Source organism: Cololabis saira, chromosome 21 (assembly GCF_033807715.1).
Source record: "Cololabis saira isolate AMF1-May2022 chromosome 21, fColSai1.1, whole genome shotgun sequence".
Classification (NCBI taxonomy): domain Eukaryota; kingdom Metazoa; phylum Chordata; class Actinopteri; order Beloniformes; family Belonidae; genus Cololabis; species Cololabis saira.
The window spans coordinates 38,123,659-38,143,929 of NC_084607.1; the positions used below are offsets into that span (position 1 = coordinate 38,123,659).

The window sequence follows — 20,271 nt, forward strand, 5'->3', positions numbered from 1 at the left end:
TGCTCTGCGTCGATTTAACGCAGAACCATAAATCAGGCTTTACACCCAATCCGCCCTGGCTCACGGCCCTGATGCGTTCAGGACAGTTGTAAATTAAGAATTAGAACATTTTATCGTTATTATAGCCTACAATTTATGATGATATATGAATTGCACATATATTTATTGATATGCACAGACTAGCACACATTTAGGTCTGTAATGGAATGTGACTGTTGATATTTATAAGGGGAAAAAAACGATGATTGATTTTTTATATATATAAAAAATATATATATATATATTTTTATATATATATATTTATATATATATATATATATATATATATATATATATATATATATATATATATATATATATATACAAATCTTAGGGCTGGGCGATATATCGAGTATACTCGATGTATATATATATATATATATATATATATATATATATATATATATATATATATATATATATATATATTCGAGTACACATGGGGAATTAAATTACAGGTTTTTCTCACTCTCTCGTCTCGTCTCTCCTTCTCAGAGACATAAAACAAGCGGACCCAGTTACATACGTCAGTCACGTGCTATAGAGCGTGCATCGTCATACGCCCAGCAGAAAGGTAGCGGCAACTGGTGTCGGCGCTGCTGTCCGGTCCGCCGGTGACTTCCACCTAACTTTCCCAAACTCGGCCTGTTTGCGCCGTGAGTTCATCCGCGCGGTTTCTACGCGCGACGGACTATTTTCAAAGCAAACTGGGACGGTTTAGTAAAGATGGGAGGGGATCGTTTTCTCCTCACTGGGACGGTTTAGTAAAGACGGGAGGGGATGTTTTCTCCTTGCACGCCGCGCTGATGCAGCTCCAACTATCCACTCAGCGCGACACCCGCGCGCAGCCGAGCCTTTCTCTTCCAGAGCTGAGAAACGTCACCTCGTGTTGCTTAAATGTGGCCACATGAAATCAATCACTATCACCGAAACAAAGTCAAACAAGACTATATGACGTCATATTTCTAAAAGTAAGTGAAAGTGATGCAAAGTAAAGGAGGAGAGGATGAAACATTGCAGTCCCTACACCTACAATTAGTCTTAATATAAAGGTGCTCTAAGGGCCCTCCTGCTCAGAGCAGCTCATCCTGGTAAAACCAGGTAAAACCAGGTAAAACCAGCTCATCCTGGTAAAACCAGGTAAAACCAGGTCAAACCTGGTCAAACCAGCTCATCCTTGTAAAACCAGGTAAAACCAGCTCATCCTGGTAAAACCAGGTTGAATCAGGTAAAACCAGGTAAAACCAGCTCATCCTGGTAAAACCAGGTCGAACCAGGTAAAACCAGGTAAAACCAGCTCATCCTGGTAAAACCACGTAAAAAAAGGTCAAACCAGCTCATCCTGGTAAAACCAGGTAAAAAAAGGTCAAACCAGCTCATCCTGGTAAAACCAGATAAAACCAGGTAAAACCAGCTCATCCTGGTAAAACTAGATCAAACCAGGTCAAACCTGGTCAAACCAGCTCATCCTTGTAAAACCTGGTAAAACCAGGTAAAACCAGGTAAAATAAGCTCATCCTGGTAAAACCAGGTAAAACCAGGTCAAACCTGGTCAAACCAGCTCATCCTGGTGAAACCAGGTAAAACCAGGTAAAACCAGCTCATCCTGGTAAAACTAGATCAAACCAGGTCAAACCTGGTCAAACCAGCTCATCCTTGTAAAACCTGGTAAAACCAGGTAAAACCAGGTAAAACCGGGACCAGAAAAATGTTCTTAGCAGATGTTCTTCAGACGGGGAGTCAGAGAGATGCAACATGGACTTTCTGTTTTGAAATAACCCTTTTATGTTTGTGCCACTCACTGCTTAGTAACTGTTTAATAAATACAGTTTTGGTAAATTTGACTTATTCCCCCTTTTTGCATGAAAGTTTAAAATTAGCATATATTAATGCAGGTGCCATTTGGGCTGGGTAGCAGTCGTGGTGGGGTGGCTCGACGACCCAATCCCTGGACCAATAACCTCGCAGTGGGGACATGGAATGTCACCTCGCTGGGGGGGAAGGAGCCGGAGCTTGTGCGTGAGGTTGAGAGATACCGGCTAGAGATAGTCGGGCTCACCTCCACACATAGCTTGGGCTCTGGAACCCAGCTCCTTGAAAGGGGCTGGACCCTCCACTACTCTGAAGTTGCCCAGGGTGAGAGGCGGCGGGCTGGTGTGGGCTTGGTTATAGCCCCTCAGCTCAGCCACCATGTGTTGGAGTTCACCCCGGTGAACGAGGGGGTCGCTTCCCTGCGCCTTCCGGTCAGGAAAAGGTCTCTCACTGTTGTTTGTACCTACGGGCCGAACAGCAGTGCGGAGTACCCAGCCTTCTTGGGGTCCCTGGGAGGGGTACTTGATGGTGCTCCAACTGGGGACTCCATTGTTCTACTGGGGGACTTCAACGCTCAGGTGGGCAATGACAGTGATACCTGGAGAGGCGTGATTGGTAGGAACAGCCTCCCCGATCTGAACCCGAACGGTGCTTTGTTGTTGGACTTCTGTGCTAGTCACAGTTTGTCCATAACGAACACCATGTTCAAGCATAAGGGTGTCCATCAGTGCACGTGGCACCAGGACACACTAGGCCAGGTTTGTTGTCGTTTCATCGGACCTTCGCATGTCTTGGACACTCGGGTGAAGAGAGGGGCTGAGCTGTCAACTGATCACCACCTGGTGGTGAGTTGGATGCGTTTGCGGAGGAGGAAGTTGGACAGACCCAAACGGATTGTGAGGGTCTGTTGGGAACGTCTGGCTGAGCCCTCTGTCAGGGAAGTCTTCAACTTTCACCTCCGAGAGAACTTCTCTTGGATCCCGGGGGAGGCAGGGGACATTGAGTCCGAGTGGACCATGTTCTCTGCCTCCATTGTCGACGCGGCGGCTCAAAGTTTTGGACGCATGGTCTCCGGTGCCTGTCGTGGCGGTAATCCTAGAACCCGGTGGTGGACACCGGAAGTACAGGATGCCGCCAGACTGAAGAAGGAGTCCTACCGGGCTATGTTGGCCTGTGGGACTCCTGACGCAGTAGATAGGTACCGGCAGACCAAGCAAGCCGCAGCTTGGCCGGTCCTGGAGGCAAAAACTCGGGTCTGGGAGGAGTTCGGGGAGGCCATGGAGGAAGACTTTCGGTCAGCCTCGAGGAAATTCTGGCGGACCGTTCGCCGCCTCAGAAAAGGGAAGCAGTACTCTGCTGGCACCATCTACGGTGCGGGTGGGGAGCTCTTGACCTCGACTGGGGACATCGTCGGACGGTGAAAGGAATACTTCGAGGATCTCCTCAACCCGACTGACATGCCTTCCACTGAGGAAGCAGAGAGTGGGGACTCTGGGGCGTGCTCATCCATCACCACTGAGGTCACTGAGGTGGTTCATAAGCTCCTCAGTGGCACCGGGGGTGGATGAGATTCGCCCTGAGTACCTCAAGTCTCTGGATGTCGTAGGGCTGTCTTGGTTGACACGCCTCTGCAACATTGCATGGAGGAAGGGGACAGTGCCACTGGAGTGGCAAACCGGGGTGGTGGTCCCTCTTTTTAAAAAGGGGGACCAGAGAGTGTGTTCCAACTATAGGGGGATCACACTTCTCAGCCTCCCAGGGAAAGTCTACGCCAGGGTACTGGAGAGGAGAATACGGTTGATAGTTGAACCTTGGATTCAGGAGGAACAATGCGTTTTTCGTCCCGGTCGTGGAACACTGGACCAGCTCTATACCCTCCGCAGGGTGCTTGCCGGGGCCGATGACGGCCCCCTGAACTGTCTCGCCGGTCTGCCCGGCCCCCGAGGACGGCCCGATGAAATGTCTCGCCGGTCTGCCCGGCCGCGAAGACAGCCCCCTGAACTTTCTCGCTAGTCTGTCGGGCCTAGTGCCCAGGCTCCCTGAGCTCTGACTATTGCATCTCTCATGCATCTGGTCCTACTCCAACCGCACCGTGACACAAAACAAAGCCAGAAAGAGGGAGGACTTCTCATCAGAGACGAGTTGGCGGCCTATAGTGCATCCCTTCGTATACCTCACTTCACAAAAGGAAAGAAGCAGCTTCCTCCACAGGAAGGGGACACATCTAAACAACTTAAAGTGATTTTACATTTATAAAACATGTATTTAGGCCTACTGTTCTTAAGACTTAATGCATTTTAATAAAGCTTTCCACACAAACATGCTCTGTATGTTTTAAACGGTAAATAATAATTTTAGGTTGCAGTCTATCCGTATGGATACATAGATAACTTTACAGAATCTCTGATCTCAAAACACAAAACTCTGTGTGGAGGAGTCTGTGTCATGTTATTTGATGTTCTGTTCGTGACCACAGAGAACATGTTCATAAGCATCCAAGGACATCCAGGCTTGTGGTGTACACGCTCAGTTTCTTGGTTAAATAGGTATATATATCTGGCCACAATGTCTTCAACCCACTCATAAATAGAAAATGGATCTAGAAGTCAGACACCGTTTGTTAAAAGTCAACTAGTTATGGTAATGTTCGTGATCTTTATTTGTTAATCCCCTTGCATAGCTTGACAAGTTGTTTATCTCCACCATACTTCTGTTGCCTAAATGCACGCACTTACGGTTTACATCATCATTCTTTACAAACACAAAAGGGTCTATAGTCGGGGGAAGCAACAGTGAGATGGCCTCTGTGGGTTAAGGGCAAGAACACATTGCTTTTACAAATGACGACTTTATCGCTAAGATGATTCCACAATGCCACCATGCTGTGTATATACACACCCCCTGATGTGGCCTTGCATCGCCCCTGTTATGTCTGTGTAAATTACCATAAACGAAAAGCAGCACCAGCAATTTACAATATTCTGACTGCAACCTTTGTGTAAAAAGGGGTTTTGTCACTTGCTATTGTTCTTTTGGAAAGTGCAAGTTTAGTACCTTGCCCCATCACAACAGCAGTGGACACTGCGAAACTACTTGGGAAGTGCTTAAACAACACAGCAGGACTTTTCACCTCCACAGACAGCAATCTGATTGCACCTGTGGACAGTCACATCCCAGAATCCCACCCAAACCAACAGGACCATACGGACCTAATGCTCCAATACCAGAGGCACAGCATCTTTATCAGGCATGGTTCACTCTGCCTTCCAAACATTACATTAGTAAAGTTCTTAATTACAATAACTACCAAGACTGATCATTTCCTTATCCCATTTCACAAAAGTGAAAGTGAAATTATTTGTCCAAACCTGAAAAAAACATCAAATCCTTTGAGATTGTTTCCTGAATCAGAGATGCAGCACTCGTGGTTGTAAACTATGCTAAAGTGTCTAAATTTTCACAGTGTTACAAAAAAACATCTTACCTCCAAGTTTCCCCTTTTCTTCTTGCCATGTAGTCTTGGGTGTAGTCTCTAAGGGAAACCCAAATGTCGATGACAACCCATTTGTTCTTTGGAAAGGTTTGGGAGGTTGGGCCATATAGCCCATGCGAGTGTCACTCATGACAGGTAAAGAGAAAGAGGCGATTCTCTGTAGGATCAAGTCCATGCTATCTCCTGCATCACATCTGCAATCTTCCAAAGTATAAACGGGTCCAGAGCTTGAGGAGCTGCGAGAACTATGCACACTGGGAACCACCTTGACAACTTGGGAGTCTGTCAAAGTGTCCAGCTGAAGACCCTCAGTTGGAGAAGGGTGAATTGGGGACAAAGAGCCCTGTGAGGGATCTGGAGAATATGGGGGGAATGGTGAAATGGGATAGCTAAAGATGGGGCATGGTGTGTCAGAAGAATTACTTAAGCTGCTGAGAGAGGCAGAGGGCCTAGCTCCTGTTAATGAAAGGCTGTAGATTTGATCATGAAGTCCACCTGAGCTCTGTGGTTTATGACTGGGGGCATTTGAGATGTTGCTCACCAAGCTGTCTAGGTCCAGTGGAAACTTGTTAAGACGTGGAATTTCTTTGGCCTTGGTCTGTCGAGTTTTGAAAACCTGGGGTCCTTTTTGGCAAACCTTATTGGAGTCACTTTTCCCAAAGGAACTGACACTATGAAAACGACCATTTTGCTTTCCATTTGCATCAACGTCGGTCATCCCAGGCCAGATCCTACATCCACTGATCCCTCTTTTCACTTCCATCATTCCTGCTTCTTCATTTGCGATTTGAAAATCCATGATTGATATGAAGCCATGGTTCATCTTCTGAGGCTCTCTACTACCAAGCATCACCCCTGGCTCTTGTTTAATCTCAGACTTGAAAACACATTTCTTCATATTTGCTTTAAGGTGTTGTTGTTGCTGGAGCTGATTTCCATGGCACTCTCTCGGGGGATGAGGGCTGTGATAGGATGCCATGGTATAACCTCTCCCACTAGAGTACTCCAGGCTGGATGTTGAGCTATGAAGGCTGTCGTTGTCACTCCCTGGACCAGATGGTGGGGAGCAAATATTTGGGGAGCCAGAGTTTAACCGGCTTTGAAATGACGCAGCTCTGACCACAGATGAGCCTTTGTTGTAGATGCCTGGTTTGTTCTCAGTTACTCGGCTAAAGGACAAGCTGCTGCTTAGAGTATGAGTCTTGAGTGCACGGCTAGGACTGGAACTCATGTGGATGCTTGAGTGGGATGCTGAGCCCATGCTGTTGTTAAAGACAAAAGAAGAAGATTGACCATCCCCTCCTTGCTCCTCAGTGGCTTCATCATAATTGGGGAAGCGATGGAAGGAAGGGAGCGGAATGGGGGAGGAGACAGGTGATGCTGAGGAGGCCGGTATGTCATCCATATCTTCAATGTCGAAAGATTTCTTCAGGGCTGCATATAAGAAAGAACATGCATGTAATTAATAAAATGCCTTACTTGGGGATGTTGTAATGCAAATATGAACCGAGACTATGTAAGTACAGGTTAGGGTAATACCCTTCTGTCTCTTATATTCTGTCTCTCAATAAAATTTTCCAAATAAAGTGGCCCTCAAGGCCTTGAGGGACTCCAAGGGACCCCTTGAGTTATGCTGTTGTTGGGGATGATGCAATGAGCCATTTCCTCACACGCTCTATATGAGCCTAAGGTATGGATCATAATTTATGTCAATATCTTTGTGTTTCTGATTTTTTTCCCCTTTTTCTTATTGTAAGTATCAGTTGGCTAATCTATTTACTTTTATTTGCATCACTGTCTTGTCTTCTAATCTTTTAAATGTAAAAAAGAGAATAGCCTTTCCTGAGCTTGGCTCTGATTGAAGTGTCCTCCTTTGAAAAGAGAATATTTCAGTTCCTATGACACTCCTTTATTTTGCTACATATGCAGTATACATTATATAGTTCTAAAAAAATGTGTTCTCTCTCAAACTATGTTCATCTGCATCAGTGCTGAATAGACTTGCATGTGAAGATGTATTTAAAGTGCAACTTTGTTATATGCCATTGAAAATTTTGTGGGTTGCCGTTTCCAGCTCTGCACATAAAGGGCATCATATTCTCACTTAAGTGGTGGTTTGTACAAAGTTATAGATTTACTGCTTCAATAATTATTTTATTTCTTGCATTTCCCTAAAAAATACAAGCAAACACACCCTTATTATATAGTAATATTTATAATGTACAGTAATGTTTAATGTCCTTCAACCTCACACGACCATTGTGTTACGATTTTGCACCATGTGAGATCTTTGTCTGCCCTCATTTTAATCTGGACATCTGCTGGACATAAGCATTACCAATACCAAGTGCAATGTGGCACATCCTGAAAGAGAGTGTGTTAAGCCTGATTTAGGGTTCTGCGTTAAACCAACGCAGAGCCTAGGCCGTCACCGTGCCGCCGTCGTGAACCCTTCGGACTTCTCTGTCACTCCATTTCTCCGCAGTGCAATACCCCCCAGAGCACTAGTTGATACTTTGTTTAGCTTCCGGCTTTTCCGGTCACAGTGAATCAAAGAGATAAGGACAACTATTGTGCAAAAAACCAAAACAACCCCAAAAAAAAAAAAATGACACACACACGAAGAAAAGAGCGCTGAAAGTTCACTACTGCTTCACGAACCGGAACTGGAAAAGCGTTGCTACCAAGCGAACCAATCACAGTCCTCTCGGTCTGCGTTGGGTCAGCATCGCCTCGACACATAGTTACATTTTTTGGAAGTGCAGGTCAGGCTACGGCGTAGGCCAAGGAGACACTCCTGTGTAGCCGCGTAGGCTCTGCGTTGATTTAACGCAGAACCATAATTCAGCCTTAACTATGGGAGACGTAGTGGGAGACTGCAGGTTTAAATGGGAGATGGGCATACTACTTTTACTTTGTATAAGCATCAGTGGCCAAAGCACAAAACTGCCCGCCAAATTTGAAATTCAATATATCAAAATGTGTATGTTGGCATATAAAAAATAAATCAAATGCATCAAAAATTTATAATTTCCTAAAAACTAAAAAACATTGAACTAATAAGGACTTTCAAAAGAAGCCAGATCAGTCATGGTCTCAGAGAAGAAAATTATTTCTAGATCACCTCACAGGTGGAAACACAAGATGAAATATATGGGCTGGACTATTCTGATTCCTATTTTCTTTGCCATTGCAGATGTCATTAGACAATTCCAGTATTATGGTTAAGTCAAAAATATTCCTAAATATTTAAGACTGCACGTGGATTCTTTATTTCCTTTTTTCTTTTTTTTTGTGTGTGTATGTGTGTGTGTTTCCTTCACCAGTCCTGGTGACCGCCATATTTTATTGATACCAAGCAAAAAAAAAAGAAAAGAAAAATAATTAAAAATCTGCCAAAGAGGACTAGGATCACTGACAGTGGGACATGAATGTCCAGGAAAGAAAAGACAAGACAGTGATGGGTGCAGTATGGTGACTGTGTGATTTGTTGTAGTGTGTGTGAAAGAGTGTGTAACGTATTGCCTTGGAATAGAAGGACACCTCTAAACATAGGACAACCAGGTATTTACAAGCTTAAGAGGACAGAGATAAGGGGACACACACACATGTATATACATACACATGTAAATACACACACACATACAGTACACACATACAGTACATTACACACGTGCACAAAAAGAGTCATTAAAATAATAGTAATTTTGATAGTAATTGCAATAACAATGGCGGTTATATATATTGGTTACTGCCACCAACATCCTCATTATATCAGACTGTCCAAGGTCCTCCGGGCCAACGGCTATGACTGTAGCCCCCTTCCAACCAGAGACCCAGCAGGACCCAAAGAAACACTATCCCCAGGCTCCCCGGCCCCATTGTGCCCCCATCAAAAGCAACGGTGCCACGAGGGTTACCAACCCAGTTGACCCCGGCCGATAGAGCTGGGCACCCCGAGGTGACAGCCCCACCAGGACCCAGCAGCAGCATCAGCACATACAAGGGCCCAACAGTCAGGATGACCAGGGAGGAGGCGGCCACCTGCAACTAGGCCTCCAGCAGGAGAAAAGACAACTTTTGTTGTATTAGACGCTATACAAATAAAATTTAATTGAACTAAAACCCCAAAGGTACAACCAGACCTACAAGGAGAGCAGGGGGCGGACAAATGGATGGAAACATCTCAATCTAAGGCGCGGGGGGAAATGTATCAGCATGATATCAATGATGATTACAACAGTTGCAAAGGTTTCTGTTTCGGTTATTGTCGAGCCATCATTCAAACATACACAGAGCCGGGATACTTTGCATTACAACATATTATAGTCTCATTATGCTGGCTATATGGTTTTTGAGATTTTTAACAATTCTAATCTTAATGCTAATGGATGACGTACTGATTTTGGAGGCTTGTTGCTCAGCAACATGTTATCGTAGACATCAATCATTGACCACCGTTAACCACCCTGAACATAACCAGAACCACCTCCGACAGAACCATAAGCACCTCAAACACACCCTGAACTGCCCTGAACACAACTAAAACCGCCCCAAACTTAAGCCCTAGCAAGCAAGACGTACATTAAGCAGAGCCAAGAGGCAACAAAAGGGCAGTTGGACATGCACATATCAAAATTAGATAGAAGGTAATATTGATGATATTTGGATACTTTATTTTAAGAGACCAACAGAATAGAATCACTGTTGAAAGTTTTGACTATTTTGATACGATGAATAATAATTGTAGCAGATGAAAACAAGAGCAAACAAAGCAGCGTGGCAACACAGGAAGCTATTCAACACCACCAGATCATGCTGGGTTAACATGTGTTATCCTGTTTACACAGTGTGTGCAGTTCTCAGACTTCAGTATGGACAAATATTTCTGTCCAGTGAGGAATAGAAACACAGAGGTTCAGTGAATTCTGAACATTCAGGACATAATTACATCTATCACATGTTCCATCTCAAAAGACCAATTGATCATTCGTGATGAGCATTGGCTTCCTTATTAAATCACCACCAACGAAAAAAAACAATGGTCATCCTCTCATCCTGTTCTTCTTTCATTTTGAGGCCAGAGTTTTAATTCCTGCACATTTTACACATGTAGAGCATGTTTCGTTTCCATGCAATTGTGAAATAGGTTTTAAAATCAAATGAACACTGTTACGTGTGGCCAGGAGGAGGCAGTGTAGACTAAGTTGCACAAGACTGTAATTGAGAGCTGTAGTTGTGAACTGGAACAAACCCTTAAAAAAGAAAAAAAATTGCCTTTTATAAGAAAAAATAATGGAGTTTTGGAAATTGTTATTAGTAATTGTTGTTTCCTTTGTGATTATTCTTTCATATCAGCAAATATTGGCCATATTTGTTCTGAAAAGACAGGAAAAAAGATTTGGACCTCAATTAACGTTCATTATTTAAAAGAACTGATTGCATTTCTATTACCAACTCTTGAAATTACTTAATAAACTAAACCAAGCAATCAAAACTGAAAATTTATTTTCAGAAATTTCTCATTGATTGTGCTTTTGTTAAAGCATTTAGTTAAGTCTTAGAGCCCAACTTAACTACATGCATGTGGATGCACAACTACTTCATAAATATCCCTAAATCAGATTTTTTTTCGGATTTTCCTTCTTTCCACGGAAAAGTTTGTTTCATATTTACTATGCTTGATTAGAAAACTTGATCACCTGAGTTCTCAGACGGACTACTGTGGAATCAACACTTGTTGCAAATTATGGTTAAAATTGCAATATTCAAAATGTGTCTTTTTTTTAAGACTACTTGTTGTCATCAGAACTACTAAGGTTACTGATGAGGCACTACTGTAAATTAATACATAAATATTTGCTCAACAGAAATAAAATGGTTGCAGGCATAGAAGAATGTTTTCATTTACCCTAGAATTCATCAAAAATGGGATTTTATTTCCGTTTAACATTTTGTTTTCTCTTAAGAAATGCTAGATTTGGCCGCAGGATGGTTCAGGGCCCACCTCCAGTTCTTGGGCCCTATATTAGCCACGTTGTGTACTATACACATCCGGTCACCTTCAGACCGCACAACTGTCCCACACTGATTTCCATCACAATCAGAATACACAACTTGTTGTCTTGTAATATATGATCTTTAAGCCTATGTCAAATAGTCACACTATTTCATTGATCCTAAATGATCTGACAACAAATAAGTCCTGCAACTGGAGCTCAGTTAGTCAACAAAACATGCACAAGAAATGAGGCATTACACAAAACAAAAAACTAAGAATATGGGTAAGAAGGAGGGATTTAGCGCTCACAGGCAACTGTCACGGTTTTTGTATTTACATCCTGTTTTATTTTGAAACCCCATGTCCTTGTGTTTAAGTTCTCTCTTGACTTCCCTTCCCATGTGCCCTGATCGTGTGCACCTGGGTCTCGTCAAGCTCTCTGTGTATATCTTGTCTTGTCTTGCCCTTGCTCCCTGTTGGTCTGTACTGTTCTCTTCACCATGTTTTACGGCATGTTTTTGTCAAGTTGAGCCTCTTGTTTTGTTTTGTTTTGGAATCCTGCTCAGCAGTGCTTTTTGTTTAAGTTTAAGAAATCATGTTTTTTTTTTCTGGTAACTCTTGCCCCTCCGTCTCGTGCATCTGGGTCCTACTATTCCAAACCCCGACGACAGCAACAGGGATTTTCCCTGTAAATTGTAATTTTCCAGTAAAAAAGTGGTTGGGTACTCCATCTGTGGTATGGTGTGTTGTGTCTTGTAGGAAGCTCAGTGTCCACCCCTTGCTACGCAGTTTTCCCTTCCTTGCAGTAATGTACTAAGGTGGTCTCTGAATGTGTCCAACATGCCACGGTGAGTATAGCCTCTGTCACATCGGCCACCTACAATGATTAGCAGTAATGACTTTAAACGTGTCTGGTCTTGAACCACAGCAGAGCATGAATGGCGTGTTGTAATTGAATAGTTAAATGAAATGAATAGAAGCCATGGTAACGCGCAAATAATCCCTACAATCCATTTAAGTCCTCTTTCAGGAATACAACACGGAAAAAAGATGAAAATAAACTAACAGGAGCAATGGACTGCTGGCTGTTTGTGCCAAGAAAGACATTTCTTCTAATATAATTTATGCTGACGTCGTCTGATATAAAACTGTCGACAGAAGCAAGTCCATCCGTTATCCGTAGCTGCTTTTTCCTATTGAGGATCATGGGAATCTGCTATAGGCTTCACCAGCTCTCCTCACACAAAAGGCAAGGGTAACCCTGGGCGGAAGCAGATCACACGTGATTAATAAACAGAAGAAAGAAAACATGACGTCAGTGATCGGAATCGCGTAAGTAGCAGTAGAAACATAATGTTCCGCCATTGGCAAAGCAATAGTAGGGAGACTTTTAATATATGAACTTCCATATCAGTCTGTTGTACTTTAAGAAGTGTTTCATTTATTATCAAAGGTCTAATATGTTTTTTTTTTTTTTAACAATCTGTTTATTGTGGTTTTTCATATAAAAAAAAAAAAAATACACTGGTTCACAAGATCAAATCAACAGTTGTAAAAAATAACCGAGCCGTAAAACAAGACTCAACCTCTCCATCCCTCCCCCCACCCCCCCTGGCACCTACCCTATTCAAGCACAAGAAAAAATAAAATATGAAGAGTTACTTATCAAAAATAGAATACATAAATAATAGTATGCGCATCTTGCAAAATAAAATGTTGACAGTCCCCTTTCAGTCTAAAGAGATCTTACATTCCGTGCTGTTCACATAAGACACAAAGGAGTTCCAAGTCACATCAAATGAATCAGATCTATTAGAGAGGGTCAGTCTGATCTTCTCCAGTTTAAGAAAGTAAAGCACCTCCTTAATCCAGCTCGTGTGGGTGGGTGGGGCTGTTGATTTCCATCTCAGCAGGATCAGCCTCCTGGCCAGCAGGGTTGTAAATGCAGTCAAGTCTTTGTTAGCAGGAGAAAGACCAGATTGCGAAGGCCACACACCAAACAGGGCGGTTAGAGCGTTAGGGGCGACATCTTTACCCATTACCTTAGACAATGTAAAAAAAATATCAGACCAAAATCTTTTCAACGAGGGGCAGCTCCAAAACATGTGTATGTAGCTTGCGGTGGCCTGGTGACATCGGTCACACAGAGGAGACACTGTGTCAAACATTTTTGCGAGCCGCGCTTTGGTATAGTGAGCCCGATGTATGATCCGGCATTGCATAAAACTATGTCTAGCACAAATTGAAGACTTATGTACTCTTCTCAAAACTTCCACCCACTCCTCATCGAGGATTTTCGCACCTAAATCTGCTTCCCAGGCTGTTTTAAGCGTAGTTGAGGAGCTCAGATGAAGGTCATAAATATTTGAATAAATTACCGAGATTGCCCCCCTCAGTGAGGTTAGAGGTCTCAGGAACATCTCAAAATTAGTTAGGTAGAGCTGGGAATTCTGGGAATGCAGTACGGGCCCAATGCCGCACTTGCAGGTATCTAAAAAATTGTCCCTTAGGGAGTGAGAATTTATCGACAAGTTGTTGAAACGATGCAAAAATTGAGTCAACATACATGTCTCTTACGGTTTCTATGCCCAGCCTAGCCCATAAAGCAAAGGAATTGTCCAGTAAAGACGGCGGGAATGCGTGATTCGCTGACAACGGGGCCCCGACAGAGAATCTATGCAGGCCAAAATGGCGTCTAAATTGAGCCCAGGTCTTAAGACAAGAGGCCACAATTACATTTTTGGCAAAACCAGAGGTAGAGGAGTGAGGGGGTGAGTATAACAAGGCCTTCAAGGACACCGGATGAGCTGAGTTCGCCTCCATGACCAACCACGACGGGGGGACCCCAATGTTTTTGTACTGAATCCAGTAGTTTAAATTCCTAACAGTGGTCGCCCAGTGGTAGTATAAAAAGTTAGGTAACGCCATTCCACCTGCGACTTTGGGTCTTTGTAATACTTGGCGGCTCAACCTAGGAGTCTTTTTATTCCAAACAAAATCCAGGATAAGGCTGTCTAACTTACGAAAAAAAGAGAGAGGAAGAAAAATTGGGATGCACTGAAATAAGTAAAGAAAACGTGGAAAAATATTCATTTTAACTGTATTGATCCTAGCCGCAACAGAGAGATTTAGGAGGGACCACCGCTCAAAGTCATCTTTAATTCGAAAGGTGTAATATGTTTTACAACAATTTATTAAACAGCTGAAAATCTGAAACTAAAATTACCCTCAGTTTCAAAAGTAGCTGTTGTCCCATGCTCTAATCGGGTGTGATACGGCAGCTCCCCAAAGGGGGACTGAGCACGTGCACAGACCTTTGCAACAAGCTAAGGTCACAAACTCGCAAAATAACCACAAAAAAATTCTCCACTCAAATGTTAAAGATGTACAATCAACAATACTTGGAATAAAATCTGATATCTAAAATACACGTGAACAACTAAAACCTCACGTAAGTTCATGTAAATGCCTGTCCGAGGATGTGTGTGTAAAAAAAATAGCTACCAGAAAATGTGGTGTAAATTAGGAGATAGTGGACAAGGTCACATAGTGATCCAGTAACAGGAAGAACAACGGGCACGAGACGCCCACATGTGTGCAGGCTGGCGAAAGAAACAAAGATGAACCTCGTCCTCCCCCTCCCTGTTATAACAGCATTAGTCACACCCACACACACTCATCACCAGGGGCAGGACTGAGGTCTTCCTCCACCCATGTTTCCCGCATTCGGCCTGGGGAGGGGGGACCATGGAAGGGACTGATGGCCGGACCCGGGTATGGGCTCGCCGTGTTGCCTGGGGGGGGCTGCTGGGCTGTGCCGGGCCTCCAGGGGGGGGAAGGGAGTGGTGAGAGAATGATTGTCCACGTCTTTGTCACTGGGTGTATGTTGGTGTATCTGTGTGAATGGGTGTAAATGGCTCACACTTATATAGCGCTTTCCAGCTGTACTCCCACAGCCCCAAAGCGCTTTACACTGCAAACATTCACCCACACTAGAGTTGTCCCGATCCGATCACGTGATCGGAAATCGGGGCCGATCACGTGATTGCAGACTCGATCCGGACTCGGACGTTATGAGCCGATCAGGAATCGGATATATATATATATATATATCAGGGTTTCCGTTGTACGGTAATTGCCGGACTTTGTCCGGTAAAATATGCCGAAGTCCGGTATTTTATAATCTCTCTGGTCAAAATGTCCGGTGAAAACACTCACTGGCGCCGACATCCGCGTGTGCGTTGATTTATGGTTCTGCGTCACACCGACGCAGAGTCTACAGCGTAGGGTTCGCGGCGACGCGCACCCTACGCCAGACCCTACGTTGAAGGCTCTGCGTTGGTGTGACGCGGGACCATAAATCAACGCACACGTGGAGTAGCGGGCTCGGAGCGGCAGCCATACGCTGCATGCGCGGAGAGCACGCCTGTTTGTTTTGAAGCTGAAGCAGCCCTATGCTATCATGTCTGTTGTGTGGAATTACTTCAGAGTGAACGAGGAGAACAATGCTGTCGCAAACTGTAAGATTTGTCAAATGGGGATTTCGAGGGGTGGCAAGGACAAAGCTTATGTTATCTCTTAATTATCTCTAAGCTTATCTCTAATGTTTGATTGTTCTAATGTTGCACTAGTAGTTGTTCTACTTCTAATGTGAAGAAAATGTTTTTATACTGACTTAAGAATGTTCAAGCTGCCTACCTCCTATGTGCTCAGTTTACAGTACACATGTTAAAATAAATAAATAAATGATAATTATTATTATATATAATAATGCCTGTCGTGGCGGCAATCCTAGAACCCGGTGGTGGACACCGGAAGTACAGGATGCCGTCAGACTGAAGAAGGAGTCCTACCGGGCTATGTTGGCCGGTGGGACTCCTGACGCAGTAGATAGGTACCGGCAGGCCAAGCGGGCCGCGGCTCGGGCAGTCTTGGAGGCAAAAACTCGGGTCTGGGAGGAGTTCGGGGAGGCCATGGAGGAGGACTTTCGGTCGGCCTCGAGGAAATTCTGGAGGACCGTTCGGCGCCTCAGAAGGGGGAAGCAGTACTCTGCCGGCACCATTTATGGTGCTGGTGGGGAGCTGTTGACCTCGACTGGGGACATTGTCGGACGGTGGAAGGAATACTTTGAGGATCTCCTTAACCCGACTGACATGCCTTCCACTGAGGAAGCAGAGGGTTGGGGCCCGGAGGCGTGCTCATCCATCACCCAAGCCGAGGTCACCGAGGTGGTTCGTAAGCTCCTCGGTGGCCGGGCACCGGGGGTGGATGAGATTCGCCCTGAGTACCTCAAGTCTCTGGATGTCGTAGGGCTGTCTTGGCTGACACGCCTGTGCGACATTGCATGGAGGAAGGGGACAGTACCGCTGGGGTGGCAAACCGGGGTGGTGGTCCCTCTGTTCAAAAAGGGGGACCGGAGAGTGTGTTCCAACTACAGGGGGATCACACTTCTCAGCCTCCCGGGGAAAGTCTACGCCAGGGTACTGGAGAGGAGATTACGGCCGATAGTCGAACCTCGGATTCAGGAGGAACAATGCGGTTTTCGTCCCGGTCGTGGAACACTGGACCAGCTCTATACCCTCCGCAGGGTGCTCGAGGGTTCATGGGAATTTGCCCAACCAGTCTACATGTGTTTTGTGGATCTGGAGAAGGCATTTGACCGTGTCCCTCGTGCCATTCTGTGGGGGGTGCTGAGTGAGTATGGAGTCCGGGGCCCTCTACTAAGGGCTGTCCGGTCTCTGTATGATCGAAGCAGGAGTCTGGTTCGCATTGCCGGCAGTAAGTCAGACTTGTTCCCGGTGCATGTTGGACTCCGGCAGGGCTGCCCTTTGTCACCGGTCCTGTTCATAATTTTTATGGACAGGATTTCTAGGCGCAGCCAGGGGCCGGAGGGGATCCGGTTTGGGAACCTCAGGATTTCATCTCTGCTTTTTGCAGATGATGTTGTCCTGTTGGCTTCATCAGACCGGGACCTCCAGCATGTGCTGGGGCGGTTTGCGGCCGAGTGCGACGCGGCAGGGATGAGAATCAGCACCTCCAAGACCGAGGCCATGGTTCTCGACCGGAAAAGGGTGGCATGCCTTCTCCGGGTGGGTGGAGAAGTCCTGCCTCAGGTGGAGGAGTTCAAGTATCTCGGGATCTTGTTCACGAGTGAGGGAACAATGGAGCGTGAGATTGACAGGCGGATCGGTGCAGCGTCCGCAGTAATGCGGTCGATGTACTGGACCGTCGTGGTGAAGAGGGAGCTGAGTCGAAAGGCGAAGCTCTCGATTTACCGGTCAATCTACGCCCCTACCCTCACCTATGGTCATGAACTTTGGGTAGTGACCGAAAGGACAAGATCGCGGATACAAGCGGCCGAGATGAGTTTCCTCCGCAGGGTGGCTGGACGCTCCCTTAGAGATAGGGTGAGGAGTTCGGTCACCCGGGAGGAGCTCGGAGTCGAGCCGCTACTCCTCCACATTGAGAGGAGTCAGCTGAGGTGGCTTGGGCATCTGTACCGGATGCCTCCTGGACGCCTCCCTAGGGAGGTGTTCCAGGCATGTCCCACCGGGAGGAGACCCCGGGGAAGACCCAGGACACGCTGGAGAGACTATGTCTCTCGGCTGGCCTGGGAACGCCTCGGACTCCCCCCGGAAGAGCTGGAGGAGGTGTCTGGGGTGAGGGAAGTCTGGGCATCCCTGCTGAGGCTGCTGCCCCCGCGACCCGGTAACGGAAAAGCGGGAGAAGATGAGTGAGATGAGTGAGTATATATAATTAGTATAATTTATAATAATAAATAAAAGGGTCATCCTGCATAATTTTCTTTTCTCTTCTTCATTTTTTATTGTTTTATAAAAGTATCGGATCGGGACTCGGTATCGGCAAGTCCTCAAAATCAAAAGGACTCGGACTCGGGGGCAAAAAAACCTGATCGGGACATCCCTAACCCACACACTCACACATTCACACACCGGTTGTCGGCGGAGCTGCCATACACAACGGCGCTGGCCTGACAACCGGGAGCAACCGGGGGATTCAGTGTCTTGCCCAAGGACACTTCGGTGGACACAGGCGGAACTAGGGTTCGAACCTGAACTGACCTTCAGGTTCATGGGCGAACGCTCTACCAACTGAGCCACCTTCCCCCGTGTCCGTTGTCCAGCCTGGGTTTGGGACTCCTTGCTGTTTGACTGGTCTGGGTGGCTCCGTGTTGGTGGGTTCTCGCGCCCGTGCCCGTCTCCGCTTCTCCCTGCTGCCCTTGCAGCGAGGCACGCCTTTGGCTCTGGGGTTTCGACGATCGAAGTGGCCCCGTCTCTCCGGGCAGGTTGGCCTCTTGCCGGGTGAGGGTTGTGGGCCTGGGGGGCGTGGACCTCTTGGCCACGTGATCGGCCCATGCTGGGTGGTTGGTGTTCGGCTGGGTCCTGGTCCATCACCGTGGGTTTCCTGGCTGCCTCCTCTCGTGGTTATGGGTGCTCTGCCCGGGGGCCCGGGGTTTCCCTCTGTCGCCTGGGGGGGGATGGGGCTTGCTGGCAGGGGGTTTCCTCCCGCCCTCTTCTGGTCCTCCGTGCGGCAGCTGGTGGCCTGGGTTCGGGTTTCTTCCTTGTCGGCTTCTGAGCTCTCGGGTGGCGTGGTTGTGCCCTCCCTCCTCCGGTTGCAGTTCAGGTAAAACCTTGTTTTCACTTTGCACACACACAGTTACACAGACATACACACCTGCTCAACTCACCTACATACTCACCCCACAGTTTTGGGGGACAGATAATCGCAGTATCCTAGTCCTGATTTAGTTTTAGAGACCAAGGGCCTCATTTATCAACCGTGCGTACGCACAGATGTGTGCGTAAGAACATTCCCACGCCAAGTATGGAATTTATGAACCTGTACTTGTGCGTAGGAACGTGTGTAAATTTAAGCACAGCTCTGACCGATCTGAGCGATCTCAAACTTCACACATGTTCCCCGTTTCCTCTAATTAATAAAAATTCTCTATTAGTAATTTAGCAGACATTTTGAATAATTGGCGTGACAGCTAGAAAAGACAGCTGTGGCAGGACGACCTGAAAAGAAAATACAAGTACCATGGCTTATCTTATCTTATCACTGTTGGAGGATTTGGAGAAGCGTGCGCTCCGAGGGAGCGCGTTTTCAAAGAGCTGATCTGTTCAGTGAGAGACAGAGCGGTTTCTCAGCACGTACCGCTTCCCCAAAAATATTCTGATGGATCTATGCCGTGATTTGCAACCTATGTTGGAGCGAGAGACAAAACGCACCAACTCCATCCCAGTCACATCCAGCTCCGTCCACCCTGGGATGTTTGTCCACCGGAACATTTCAGAGAGAGATTGGAGACATGCGGCATTTTGCAGCCGACACTAAGCAGAATCATGCCGGCAGTGTTGGATGCAATAATTTCTCTGGCCCCAATTTACATCCAGTTCCCATACACACATCACCAACAAGTCGAAATTAGAGAAATTAGAGAAATTAGAGAAATTATTGGAGAAACGCACGACTCATTTATTCTGCAGAACAGCTCTGTTGGTGTTTGCACCTCCAAGCAGGAGCTTTTGACTCCAACCAAATCTTAATTTATATGGATAATCTTCCAAGAAATATATAATTATTTTACTAGGTAAATATCACATACATAAATGCAAATGGAATAACAGCAAACCCTCCATTATACATCTGAAAAATGAATGTAAACTGTACTTAGCGTCTCTTAAACTGATGCGTGAAAAAAACGATATTGCCAAAAGCTTATATGAAACGATGTCTTTGTTTCTTAATTTTTATTAATACACTTCCCATAGCTTGTCAGTATCTTTTTTTTTTGCCCTCAACCCCCCCAAATGTTGAATATCTGTAGATAATTGATTGTTTCGTTTCATGTGCCATTTATTGTATACCCTACAGAATTTTGTTCAATAAAGTTTGAAAAAAA

At 45.6% G+C, this 20,271-nt stretch overlaps 1 protein-coding gene across 1 annotated transcript in view; it reads right to left on the bottom strand.

Annotated features, from left to right (window-relative positions):
- The window catches only part of septin12 (septin 12), a 114,141-nt gene that overhangs the window by 68,441 nt on the left and 25,429 nt on the right, over positions 1-20,271 (bottom strand). Inside the window, exon 2 of the mRNA XM_061711871.1 lies at positions 5,336-6,778. Coding sequence (XP_061567855.1) covers positions 5,336-6,778 — 1,443 coding nt within the window. The remainder of the gene's footprint in view (positions 1-5,335; positions 6,779-20,271) is intronic.